This window comes from Erigeron canadensis, chromosome 7 (genome assembly GCF_010389155.1).
Source record: "Erigeron canadensis isolate Cc75 chromosome 7, C_canadensis_v1, whole genome shotgun sequence".
Classification (NCBI taxonomy): Eukaryota; Viridiplantae; Streptophyta; class Magnoliopsida; order Asterales; family Asteraceae; genus Erigeron; species Erigeron canadensis.
The window spans coordinates 35,533,539-35,547,047 of NC_057767.1; the positions used below are offsets into that span (position 1 = coordinate 35,533,539).

Consider the following 13,509-nt stretch of genomic DNA (forward strand, 5'->3'; position numbering starts at 1 on the left):
GTTGGCTTGTTTGAAAACCAACTCTTCACCAAAAAAACAGCTACTCAGGTTATACTTGACGTCTTGACTAATTGTTGCATCATGAAAGTTAACTTCAGTTTGGATGGTTGAGCTTAACAATTTATTGACCGTTTGGTTCATACATTTTTAATGAATGGTAACAGTTAAAAACTCGTGTGGTCAAAACTCAAACTTGGATCACGCAGTTGTATCATCAGAGGTATCACTAAAAAATCAGATGGTATAGTAATGAGCTCAAGTATGCATATGAAAGGTCATCAAGTTCATTCTTAGCGTAAGGTGATTGAGTCAAGACATTAGTACATCTAACTAAGAATATACCGGAAAACAATGTGACTGATAAATAGTCTCTTCTATTAAGATTATGCCTAATGGCTAACATTGTTCGAACACTTTTAGACAATCACATTAAAGAAATATTTCTGAGTTAGGATCTGAACATTGATATCTAAAAAACCAGTTACCTGAATACATCATAAGATTACATGAGCAACGATCTACATCTCTATCAAACTTACCAAACATACTTTTACACTCATTCCAGGCCCCATAAACAATCCTTATCTATCTGATTCAAACCCCTTACTTATCGTCTCTTAGTTGTCTGCGCCTGAGAATACAAAACACATCATCAATAATCATACAAAATTATATAAAAAAAGCAAAATAAAAACCACACTAACATACTGATTTATTTATACACTTAAATTTCAATAAAATCCCAGGCATAGATACTTCTACTAACAAGAGTTATGGATGGAATATCGCCACCACAGCTTTTTATCTGTTGCTTGTACCGTGCTACTATTTACCAGACTGAAATCTAAACCCCATGCATCTTACTATCCAGGCAAAAATTGCATACCAATGCTGGATGCTAGCCAAAAAATCATAAAACTTGGTCTCCAATTAACTAATTAAGATTCAGTTTCGTATATACATCCACCATCTTGAAGTTTGGCTTGTCAGCAGTTGAGAGGAACTCAAAGCTTACAATAACTTGAAATTTTTTTAACCCACTTATGAATGGTTCGATTGGAATTATATTGGAATGAAATAATATCCATTCCATATTTGCCTCCTGATTATTAGCTTTCCTTGATTAGGATTGATTGTCTTTCTTATTTTAATACCTTTCTATCATGAATTTATAGAGTGGGGCTTTCTCATCTTTATCAATGTAATAAAAATATTGCAGCCTCCGTGGCATCAGAGCAGAAGTCAATCAAACCCTAAAACCAACCTTAACCCAAAATCCTTCCAGACAGACCATGACTGGAGAAAAACCAGAAATCATCAAGAAGAATGAAGGTGGACCTGATGCAAATTCACCTAGCTACACCCGAAACAATTAATGTAAATGAAATACTCAACGATCACAACTACACTGATTCGGCACAAGAGAAAATGATTTTTGTGTTGGCCAAGAATAAGGTGGGATTCATTGATGGCTCCATAAAGAAACCCGACAAATCCTCAACTGATTAGTGATTACATGCCATGGATGCGTTGTGATGCCATGATAAAAGGACGGCTCACAACGGCGATGGAAAAAGATATAAGGAGCAGCGTAAAATATGCTGCAACAGCTTCAGAGATCTGGTCTGATCTTGAAAGATTCGGGAAAGAAAGTGCCCCAATGGCTTATGAATTGAAACAGGCCTTGAGCACAACACAACAATCAGGAGCCTCTGTTTCAGCCTACTATACCAAGCTACCAGCCTTTGGGACGAGATTGGTTCAGTCATGCCTGAACCTCGATGCACTTGTAAAGGATGTAGTTCTGACGTCGGGAAGAAGCAAGTGCAGCAAAGGACAAAGAGAGGCTATATGAGTTTCTCATGGGCCTAGACAATGACATTGCTGTACACAAATTTTGGCCTCCAAACCGATACCTACCTTAAGCAACGCTTATCATCTTGTATCAGAAGATGAGAGGCAAAGAGCCATCTCCCATGATAGAAAACCAGCAACCGACACAGCGCCTTTAAGGTCACCTTTCCTATCTGACGAGAAGGCAACACCAACCGAGAAGCAGTGAAGCGTGAAAAGGCTGTGGTTAAGGGCACTAAACATGGCGATGTCGTTCAACATTGCTCTGAATGTGGGAGAGATGACCATAGTAAGGAAGGTTGTTTCAGGATACTCGGTTATCCCGAATGGTGGCCAGGAAACAAAACAAAACGTCACAGTACAAAGGCAGCGCATGTTGAATCAATTGCTAGCCCAATCCCAGGCCTTTCAAAGGAACAATATCAATTGTTCATAAATACTTTTGCAGGAGACAACAATGATCAAATGCATGAAAAACCACGTATGGCCAACTCTGCAGGTAAAGGAGTAGGCGATGATGGCTGAGTGGTTGACTCAGGAGCCACCGAGCACATCATCTACGACCTTAACTATCTTAATGACAAAACAGAAAGCAAGTTTGAACCACCTGTTACCATTCCTAACGGGGCTAGAATTCCTGTTAAAGGACGGGGTGAAGGCACTCTGGAGGGGAGTGCTAAAATCAAAGATGTCCTTTATGTTCCTGATTTCAATTGCAACCTTTTATCAGTCGGCCAATTAGCCGACAAGCTACAATGTTGTGAAAAACAATAATCTATACCATATGTATGATGTAGATAAACACACCTGATGTCCTAGATGCAGCCAAATTGACTGTAGGCTGTGCAGAATCCCCCCTTAAAGTCTGGCGGTTGTTTTCCCGGGAAAGTCTTAGGGCCCTGAGTTTCTCTGATGATCTAATTGATTGGATTAGAGGGACCCCTTCATCTTCATCCTCATGATTTTCATCATCATTTGGAGCATCGCTTATAGCATCCTCTTCTTCACTTGAACTCTTCTCATCAAACAGTTTTTTCCCTTCAATATTCTGTTTCTTACGAGGCCGACCACGGCGTCTGACCGACGTCCCTTCTCTTTCATCTGATATAACGGAAATATATTAGTGAACTAAAGAAGAATACATATCATACGGTCTCCGAGACATTATCAATAACATCAGCAAAAAGTAAACACCGAGCAAGCAGGTCGCGGGTATGGGCTTTGTGGTGTTAGATAAATAATGTATCGTGATGGGTTGAGCCAAAAATTTCCCTGTCCAGTCTTATTTTGATTCTTTTTTAATAATTACCGTGTCAAAAATTCTATATCAACTTTATATTATTATAATTATAAATATTACTATATAAAAAACTAGATTAAACCTGTCCAATGAACAGGGACACCATAAATAAATGTAATTAATAATTACTTATTATCAATGTTATTTTATCAAAGGATAAATCAAATCATATGGAAGATCAAATAAATTTAATAAAAGATATTAGGATTTAACACTTTATAAAAGTTGATTGTGTTATACTATGTAAAATCTGGAAGGAACATAAAGTAGACTTTGCCAGTTTGGCACCTCTGAGATAAATATAACCTGAATCAGCACATTCATTAGAAATGGCCGATATACCACAACTGAAAAAATTAAAAACATTAAAGCAACAAACCTTCGATTTTTAAAGATTTCTCCCTTAGATTTTCCAAAAATGTCAAATACGGACGCCAACCGCTTGGATCTTCATCTGTGTTTACATTCTGTGTTCGATCTTGAAGATTCTTTAAGCTGCTTAGGGAAGTAATATTAGAGTTCGTACATAGCATAATTTTCAGGAAGAACCTCACATTTAGTTTAAAAAGTCCTTACACGTCAAGCGTATGAGCCTTGAGAAGTTTGGATGCAAAACTCATAACAGCACAAGTTAAGAAAGACAGGCGACGTGGATGTTCCTCGAAGGCATACGCAACTCCATCCTTCACAATTTTCAAGATCACCGTACTATATTTATCACGTGCAGCAACACCAACAAAGAATCCAGAAAGCCGACTAGCCAGATCTTTACATTCCTTGAGTCTGTTGTGGGTCAAGGACTCATCACCGGAGGTAAAAGCAGCCGTCAAATAACGTCCATATGCCTAGTCAAAAAGCAGTAGCTATTTAGGATCAACCAAGGAGAACCTAGAACGGGATTCTAATGCTTTCTCAAACTTTATTTTGCAGAGTGGGGAAAAGGAGAGGAAACATTATGCACGGTGTTTTTGAGTTATATTATGAGAGGAAAAGACAAAAATGGACGGTTTTTTTTTCTAAGATAATCTTTACAGAAGTTTCCTCTGACTATTAGATATATAAAACGAAGGGAAGAGTTAAAACTTTTTGTAATGATAAATATGCCTTTGTAACACAATTTATATGAGAAAAGACATTATTCTAAAGTCAATTTGGTTCACTCCCTTTTTAAATAAATTAAAAGGCTTGGGCTTTCCTCCTCTTAGCCTTCTAACATACATAACCCAAATAAACCCATTTGTAAGTAAATACGTCGAAAGTGCCACCTCTGTTAGACTACAGGAAGTTTATTTAACTGAAATGAAGTCAAGAGACAAAGATGTTGCATCATGAAAACAAGTCTAGCCCAAATAGTAATAAGAGAGAAAAGAGTAGACAATTACATGTATTTAGCTTTTTATTTATAAATTAGGTCAGTAAGAGACTCTACCAACCTATATTTTATTCTTTCCTCTTCTCCTCATTATATATCCTTTTTAAAGATATAAAAACTTAAATCTATCCTTGTGTAAGTGGATCCAAAAATACAGTTGCTATCGTTTAGCTAAAAGAAACCAAAGAAGAATACAAAAAGTAACCGGAGGCTGTTTAAATTGCCTTTTCAAGTGCTTATCTGCTTATTTCGTACTTTAACGAGATAACAAGTTTTGCCTCTTGAGTGTTTGGATGGTTCTTGCTTTGATGCTTAATTATTGACAAAAAAAATAAGCAGGTTGGTAAGTTTTCAAGCAGATAAGCACTATAAAATGAGCAATCCAAAACACCCCTCTTGATTCAGTAAATAATGAGTCTTACCTGTTTTAAAGCCTCCAGAAAAATATCAGAGACATCATCGTCCTTTTTTTTAAGATGAACAATTAGATATTTAACTACTTCAGCTACAGTTGGCCCATGTATCACATAATGAGAAATGATATCCGGGGCAAGATACTCCTGCATATGCCATAAAGGAAAGTACTATCAAGTATCAACAAAAGCTTGAAAGCCATAAAGCAAGCGAAACAATGTTATACATATTGAGGCTAAATGGCATACATGAATGTACTTTTCTGCATTAGTAAAGGTGGCAGCTTCAAACCAACAATTTATGAATGGGTAGGTTCTGGTTATGGATTGTCTGACAGGTAAAAAGTACTATTGAATTTCAATGAATAAAACCTCCCAAATTGTTTCTACTACAAGTATAAAATTATAGCTAATATTACTTTGGTGATCATATTTGATACCCTAGTTCACTGATGAAACTAGCATGATGAGTTTTACGTTATCCCAACTCATTTCATTAAGTTCCAAATAGTATATATTGACCCAAATCAGTTTAGACCTGTTACCCGACCCATGATCTAACCATTGTAACTCCTCTGTGCATTATCTATGTAAAGCAACTATGCAGCAAACGAGATTGCAAAACATAAGCTTCAAGATATATATTGCTTTAGCATCTCGCTAGATTATATCCGGCATGATACCCAGTGTTCTTAATAAAACTATGATTCAGAGCGGGCTTCGCCCTTAAGGATATTCATAAACCAAAGCTGGTGGGGGTGATAGGTCATAGAGGGTGATAGGTCATAGGGGGTGACCGATGATGGGTGATCTACCTAAAAAAATTGTACTTAAAACATGTGTAAGTCTCGCCGGAGATGGTCGCCGTCGCCGGAGGATCACGGTGGTGGTCGGAGATGATCATGGTGGTGGTGGTGGTCAGAGATGGTGGTGGTGGTGGCCGGAGAAGGAGGTAGGAGTCCCTAACAGTCCCTAATATATATTAGTTATTTCATCTTTTATGTTAAACTTGATTGCAAACCACTCTAATTCTAATTGTTCCAAATTATCTTTCTGGAGTACATGATTTCTTTCAACTCAAACTCAAGTACTTTTTATTAAATTTTTTAATTTTATATGGATAAATTTCTTGCAATATATGATGTCGTTAAAAGAAAAATTACTGAAAAAGAAGGTAATTATGTGTTCTAATTGGTTGAATTTGAAAAGAATGATGTCAGCAAAGTTTTCCATTATTATATATATAAGTTAAAGTAAAAGTTGCCAGCCTATATTGGAACTACAATTATGGACAACTAGAAACATAATAACCTTGGGAACAGCTCCATATACAACTAATTTGGAAGCAGCAATCATAACAGCATCTCGATTTGTCTCTTCCACATATTCTTTGTTACCATCTTCATCTTCAGTCTCATCTGCAGGTTGTGTTCAAGGATTAGTTTGTACGTCACACAATAGGCAATAGCAACACCAAAACAATCCCAACCTATTTATTTGTATAAGGGTCAGTCTTTCTTGCATTCTATTAACTCATGTATAACAAAAAGCAAAATGGAAAGAAGAAAGAGAACTAGCTCCATGGGAATAAGATATTGAAATACAAACACGATGCACATATACATGTTCGCATTAGAAACATAGTCACACAGAAATCAAACAAGATTCCTATTTAGTCCGTTTCACCTAGCATATAAACACCTTCTTCAGCATTCAACATGGCAACCCAAGAGAAAAATGCACAAATCCTAACATTGTTCACATAATTACACTAGGCACTGCCGAGATTCTTTTCATGCACAGGAAGGAAAAAAAAGCTACATCTCTTAAGATTACATCTGTACACAACTGTTACCTGAAACATCAAGTTGTTGCTCACAAAGTTTCCAGAATTTTCTAAGAGTAGGAACGTTAGGAATGTATCCTAGAATTTCCAACTTTGTTGAGACGAAGATCGACTTTCTGAACAAGATGCATAATTCTGCAAATATTACACAAACCTTGGAGAAATGGGAAATCTTAGTACATTTATATTGCTTCAGATGGTTCAAAAAACTGAAAAAGTAATATACTCAAATTCATATAATTTAAACAGGTGGGTAAAACATCTCACCTTAGACGCAAGAGCATTTGAAGACCTTCCCTTTCTTGGAGCTTCAGGAAGAACTTGTAAAAAGTGGTCAAGTTCATCAAATAACGCGTTTCGTTTGGATATCAGAGAAGACAATGATGCCTCAGAGATAGCACTGCTGTTCGTAACTGAGTATAAGCACCAATTAACATGCAGATACATGTTGAGAAGAAGAAAACCAACCACCTACAGTACAACAAGATTAAGTATGAAAACATGGAGATGTATACTTATAGAGAAAAAGCCCAAAAGGTCCCAAAGCATATAATCCCACACCTCATCATCCATATTTTGGAAATTCTTTACAACCATAATGATATCATCATACAAACTTTCAACCGGGACAGCCCTCTTCAATTGCAGCTCGTACAACCTTTTCATATTTACAAGTAGTAGATACTCATCATCACCGTCCTACAAGGAAAATCCATGTCATGCTAATTTGAGTAGAATAAATTAGCTTAAAAGCTGCAATCACTTGTATTTATTATTTAAGATAATACTATTGTCAAATCAACGAAGTAGCACTAATTTACTTATTGGTCTATCAACTTGGATAACGTATGAATGCAAGAGAGACCATTAGTGATTAGAAGTATTCAAAACTAGGTACAAAACCATGATGCCCTCAAACCATACCATCATGTTTACACCATGGTACTCTATACATGGTGCCAACAAGGCAACAAGAGCAAATTATCAGTTTTAATAGCTTTGGCCCAGTATGGTGCGCATTAAAACCCAAGTTTTTCTCTCTTTTTTTAGTTAAACAGTAATTTGGTACAAATTTAGGCGACAGACACTCGCCTACCTAATTTGGATCCGGTTAGCAGTATGGTTTGGGACCAAACTAGTACCGTACCGATAGTCCGATACCAAACCAAAGGTATAAATACGGTATTCGGTATACATATTCCCACATTCAGTACCGGTACGGTCCGGATTCTCATTGTTGCACCTGCTCTTGCTGATATTAAACTGTTAATAAAAACATACCATTACTTCTCTTATTGCAGCTTTCACTTTAACAATAAGCTCATCCTCAAGCTCCTTCGATATATTTTGGGCATAATCTTGTAGCTCTCCCCGGCTTCCAGTGGTACAATAATCGATAGCATTAACACACGATCTGAGAGCATCTTTATCTCCATGTTTAAAAAATGTTTCTTTAATTAACTTAAGAACTGTTTTGAAGTTCTACAAAAGAAAAAAATTACAAATGGTATTAGTGTAAGACTTCAGAAAGAGACGTCAAAGTCAAAAGTCTTTTACATACCTGATCCTGTCTCTTCAGGGAATAGAGCTCAAGATTCATGTGACAGATAATTTCAAGCAGTGATGGAACTTTTGTTTTGTCAGCCATATATTTGCGCATAAGTAGTGGGTAATTCTTCATCATAATACTAGTTATATCCTTCCTGCTTCTATCAATATTCTCCTGGCAATTCAATAGGAAAAAGGTTGGTCAGACCCAAAGTAAGCACGCAACATGAAATTCATAGACAACAGATGGAGCAATGTAACAATCTCACTCGCTTACCCTTTGGATTTTAGTGTGGTTCTGCTTCCGATGTTCTGGAGCAGGAACAATCTTCTCACCGACAGCTTTTTTAACAGATTCACAGAACAACCGAGTCAAATTTGTAGCATCATCATCTGTAAGCTCAATCGAAGGATTATCATCCAGCAGCATAGAGGTTATATGCTTCCAGTCCTGCAAAACTATTCTATAACTTGAATACTTGATAGAAGAAGAATGAGACCATGAGAGAATCAAAGATGAGAGATAAGTCTGTGATACACAACTTGCCTTCATGGCATCCATGTACTCCCAGATGTCATCAATGACATAGCGACTCAATACTTGATCTGTTGAAAACTCCCTCAGAATTTGCAGCATCCTGAGAAGATGAATCTGTGACTGATCACTTTCATCGCCTGCAGAACCAATGTCACAAATGTGAATCTAAGTCAACTTGTGTCAGAGTAAAAATATATACTGTCGTCATCAACTAGACCTGACGAACGAGACTGCGAGCTATTGAACTTCTGAGCAATCACATGATCATACACAAGCGCCCCAATGGCATGCCTGATTTCGGGAGGATCATCAATTAATAGATCATACAATGACCCTAAATCATCATCAGGGACCAACTGATGTCTGCATTGACATAAACACATGTGTCAGCAACAATCAATCAATAACAAAACTATTCAACTTTAACGTATGAAAATATAAACAGTAAAGCCGACAGTTAACCTCAATAGTTTTTTTACAAGGCTGATGGCACACACTGCAACAGAGATGTCAATATCATCAGCAAGATCCAGCATCCTTTTATAAAATCTTTCAGTGAATAGCCCAAGAGATGGCACATTGTCATCCACGTCATACAGATTTTGCAATGCAAGGATTGAAGCTTTTCTTACACTGGCACTCTTTACATATATGTACATTAATACCTCAAAGTTAACATCGGCAACTAAGATAACAAGTGGAAATCACCAATAACAAAACTCATTGAGCATATACAGCTTACCTTGTCGTTCAATGTCCATCCAAGATACTTTAAATACAAATCCTGCAAGAACAGTGATGGATATGAAACAATCCATGTTCCAAGTGATTGTATGCACGACATGCGAATTTCAGGATCCATGTCTCGATAACGATGCACAAACAACCTTCAAAAGTGTCAGAAATGATTATAGAACAGCTCACAGCATACACTGAAGTAATGTACACCAGACCTCCCTTCACTCTACTACCAAAGCCCCAAAAGTACCAAATAATGGAAAGATTTAAAACAATACCCGGTAAATATTTTCCGCATCATCTCCTCTATCATTGTGATCTTTTCATGTGTCTCTGACAACCTCTTATTAAGGGATTCGATACGAGGTCCCTCCGAGTCTTTCTTTTTCTCAGCAATTAACTGCCTCTGGGTAGTCTGTCGCTGGGCACCAAGTATCTTGGCGGCCCCTATGAAGGACGTGACCATCTGGAGCCCAACCAAAGAAGCCACCTGTCGATAAACTCTGGGAGGCGTACTGCAAAAGTGTGTATACTCAGCTCATTGGCCAAATTAAGCTATCTCATAAAAGATGAATATTTTAAGAACCATGTGAGTATGTGACATGAGATAGGAGTACCCACCATGACAAAGCAATAACATAGTCTATGCACTTGTCAAACAAGACTTGATCAAACAAAGGTCCATTCTGGCACTCTGATACCAAGTTATCCCAGAAGGACATGAGGTTCTCCTTAAAACTTCTTACATCCTTCTTTTTAGTTTGATGGTCTTCAAGTCTACCCTAATTCCCACCACGTTAAGCGATAAACAAAAGAATGGATATCGCATAAAACAGAAAATGGTATACCATATATTTAGTAATTGGCCGAATCCATACAATTTCCCTTCCACAAAGAAAAAAGAAAACGGTTTTCCATGCAAACAAAAGTTAATTCATACCCCCCTTTCAAAGCACAAATGTAAAAAACAAATATTAGCCAAAATCAAAGGATACTTGTGCAGCCAGGCTTACAAGAGCAACTACAACATCATCAACATTAGTTTCATCCAAGAATTCTCCTTGAATACGATGTTTAGCTCCACAGGCCTGTACAGATGCAATTCGGTTACTTGCTCGAGTCAATGAAATTAACTACATTCTTTCTTCTGATTACCGCAATATACAAGCTACACCAAAAAATTCACCATCTTTTAGACTCTGGAAAAAAAACAGTTCATAATTACCTCAAACAACATCGATAAGAGTTCTACCATTGCTGGTTTTGGCTCCTTCTCGTATTGCTCGACCCATGATTTAACAGCTTGGGGAATAAGTCTCCCATTCCCTTTAATTACGTCTAAAAAGGAGAAAAGATAGACAAATTCAAAACATGTTACACATCAATAGAATACTGCAGACATGCCAATAACATACGAAGTTATAAACTATAAAAAACATCAAATGAAACACAGCTTAAAAATAACTTAATTCCTTTCCATCTACTACTGCATTTCTAATGCTAATAAACTACATATTATAAGTTATAACGGATATCAGCATATATTCCAAAATTCTGGTATATACTTAGTCAATATTGGTTTAAACAAACACATGCCATTTGAAGTACATTTAACAGGCTATTTATCTTGTTGCTGCTAGAACTTAAAATTAAGCTAAGTTCGCCTATCATATATTTCTCTATTATTATAGACTAAAAATAAACTAATGATTACAAATGACTAATTAATAACTAACCCTAATACCAATTTCGTATACACATCAGACAGCAGATACAAAGCATCAAATGGAATTCATTTAAACAAATCCTTTCTATTAAAAAACGTTTAACGGAACATTTTCCGCTACCAAAAAACAACCTAATCTCGCATATTATCAATTTCTCTGTCACAAACTCTAATAATCACAATTAACAGTTAACAAACCCTAATATCAAATTTAACAAAATCAACTTAACATCTTACCAATTAAGCTCTGATCAACTCCCGGCGCCGCTGCAGCAACGAAAGGAGCCGCTTCAGCCGGTCGATTCCGATTACGTTTTCCGCGAATTTCATCGTCGCCGGATTCTTCCTCCGAATCCACCATATCTCTTAATTGACCATCAAAAGCCTTAGTCTGAACTCTAGGTCTTTTCTATTAATCATAACACATAGCAATTACACACACAGTTAAAACTTCAAACCTTAGGGTTGAAATTACAGTAAAAAAACAAAATTTATATAATATATATATATATATATATAGAGAGAGAGAGATTAACTGAACGGCGAACGAGTGGTTCCGGAATTTCAGGTTCGTCTTCCATGGCTGTATCGTTGATAAAATTGAACTGAATCTCTGTGTGTGTGTTTTGAGTGTGTTTCAGTGTGTGAGAAAATTGGGGGAATTCCCGCCAGGAAATGGAGTGAAATTATTTTGGGGTGATTTTGGAGATCGGTTATATGTAAAGGGAGAGAGATAGATTGTTTGAAGTTTTAGAAAAAAATGATGACTTTTATAACATCTTTATAGGGTTTTTTTTTTTTTTTTAAATACGCATTCGAATTTACTCCTACTTTTAAATTTGAAGTATGTTAAAACTCATAACACTTAAAAAATTCTATTAATCTACCTTACAAAGGTAGGAAATAAGACTCAACCCCAGTTGAATTCTCAAGGTAATAAATCTTATCAATGGGTTACCAACCCCATTGGTTACAGCTTTATAGTTTGTTAGTATTAATTTGTTATTTTGCTTTCAAACCAATATTTTAAATACCGGTATTTTAGTCATACCGGTCGGGTATCTGGTACCGGTATACCGGCCGGTACGTACCGACACGGTAATTTAATTTTTGTATTTTTATTTTTATAGAAAATCTACAAAACTTGTGACAATTTAACGAAAATAGTCAAAATACAAGTACAATCCACTAAAAAATAATACCAAATAGGTATTTCATAACAAAATATAAGTCTTAAAGTTTACAAATAATAAAACATAACAATAAAGTATCAAAAAATAATTTTAAAAAAAATTCCAAAAAAAAAAAGAAATCAAAATACCGGTATTACCATTCCAGTAATACCGGATAGTTGTACCATGGTACCACCCGGTATTCCGGGTAATACCGGCTGGTACGTATCGGTATATAAAACATTGTTGCAAATTAAGTTTGTAGGCTAATTTCAGTTACATGTGTATTTATATATAAAATAGTATTTTTGAATTTTATATAGATGATGATACGAGATAATAAACTGATTTTCAATATGCTGAGTGGAGATAAAATAAGTTCAATGTATTTTTACTAGGTTGCTAATGTGTTATGTGAATTTGGCTAAATTCATATATATGTAAGAGAGAGAGTTAAAACCAGTCTAGGTCAAATTATTAATAAAATATTCATTTGTATGTAAATAAACAAGATTATACTTTACGATGTACAATGATGTTAAATATATTGCATAATATTGATATGATTATATCACAAGTATAACTCTATAAGTTGTTCATAAGTTTGAATGAGAACCTTATTTTAAAACACACAACAAATATCATTTATTTATCTACACTAATAAATACCTAAATAAATTGGAAAAAGATAATATCATGCGTTATTATATTAGATCATATTTTGATTTTTTTAAAATTACTAATTAATTAACCCGGGTTTAACTCGGGCATGTTAATTAAAATTTAAAAATTATAAAATATATTAAAAAAAATTATGTAATGTTTGTTCTTAAAACATTATAACTTAATATAAATCTAATAATTCTACTAACACAATAATTATCTAGTTAATAAATCAACTAAATAAAAAAAATACATTTTGTTTGTAATATTATATAAGAGAGAATTTTATTTTTATTCTTTATATAAATGATTGATATTCTTATTAAACATGTAAAAAAG

The 13,509-nt window shown here is 35.4% G+C and overlaps 1 protein-coding gene across 1 annotated transcript; it reads right to left on the bottom strand.

Annotated features, from left to right (window-relative positions):
- Positions 1-354: 354 nt before the first annotated feature.
- On the bottom strand, positions 355-12,042 carry LOC122607041 (sister-chromatid cohesion protein 3). The gene is made up of 22 exons (XM_043779963.1): positions 11,872-12,042; positions 11,573-11,744; positions 10,835-10,947; positions 10,605-10,697; positions 10,231-10,391; positions 9,888-10,124; positions 9,614-9,758; positions 9,334-9,512; positions 9,089-9,234; positions 8,881-9,008; positions 8,611-8,784; positions 8,347-8,508; positions 8,067-8,267; positions 7,347-7,484; positions 7,053-7,256; positions 6,795-6,939; positions 6,251-6,357; positions 4,949-5,086; positions 3,731-3,999; positions 3,534-3,649; positions 2,662-2,955; positions 355-631 (listed from the first exon to the last, which is right to left on the bottom strand). Exons 1-22 carry the CDS (start codon positions 11,914-11,916, stop codon positions 618-620), a joined length of 3,381 nt encoding a protein of 1,126 aa, XP_043635898.1. The 5' UTR covers positions 11,917-12,042; the 3' UTR covers positions 355-617.
- Between the last annotated feature and the right edge of the window lie 1,467 nt (positions 12,043-13,509).

What these genes read in the sequence shown, in the direction of transcription:
- LOC122607041 (XM_043779963.1), bottom strand. Translation starts at nt 11,916, where the DNA reads ATGGAAGACGAACCTGAAATTCCGGAACCACTCGTTCGCCGTTCA. An exon ending in CTTGTAAAAAAACTATTGAG is followed by an intron (nt 9,235 to 9,333) that starts GTTAACTGTCGG and finishes ATGTCAATGCAG; the next exon opens with ACATCAGTTGGTCCCTGATG. An exon ending in GAAATCTTTAAAAATCGAAG is followed by an intron (nt 2,956 to 3,533) that starts GTTTGTTGCTTT and finishes CCGTTATATCAG; the next exon opens with ATGAAAGAGAAGGGACGTCG.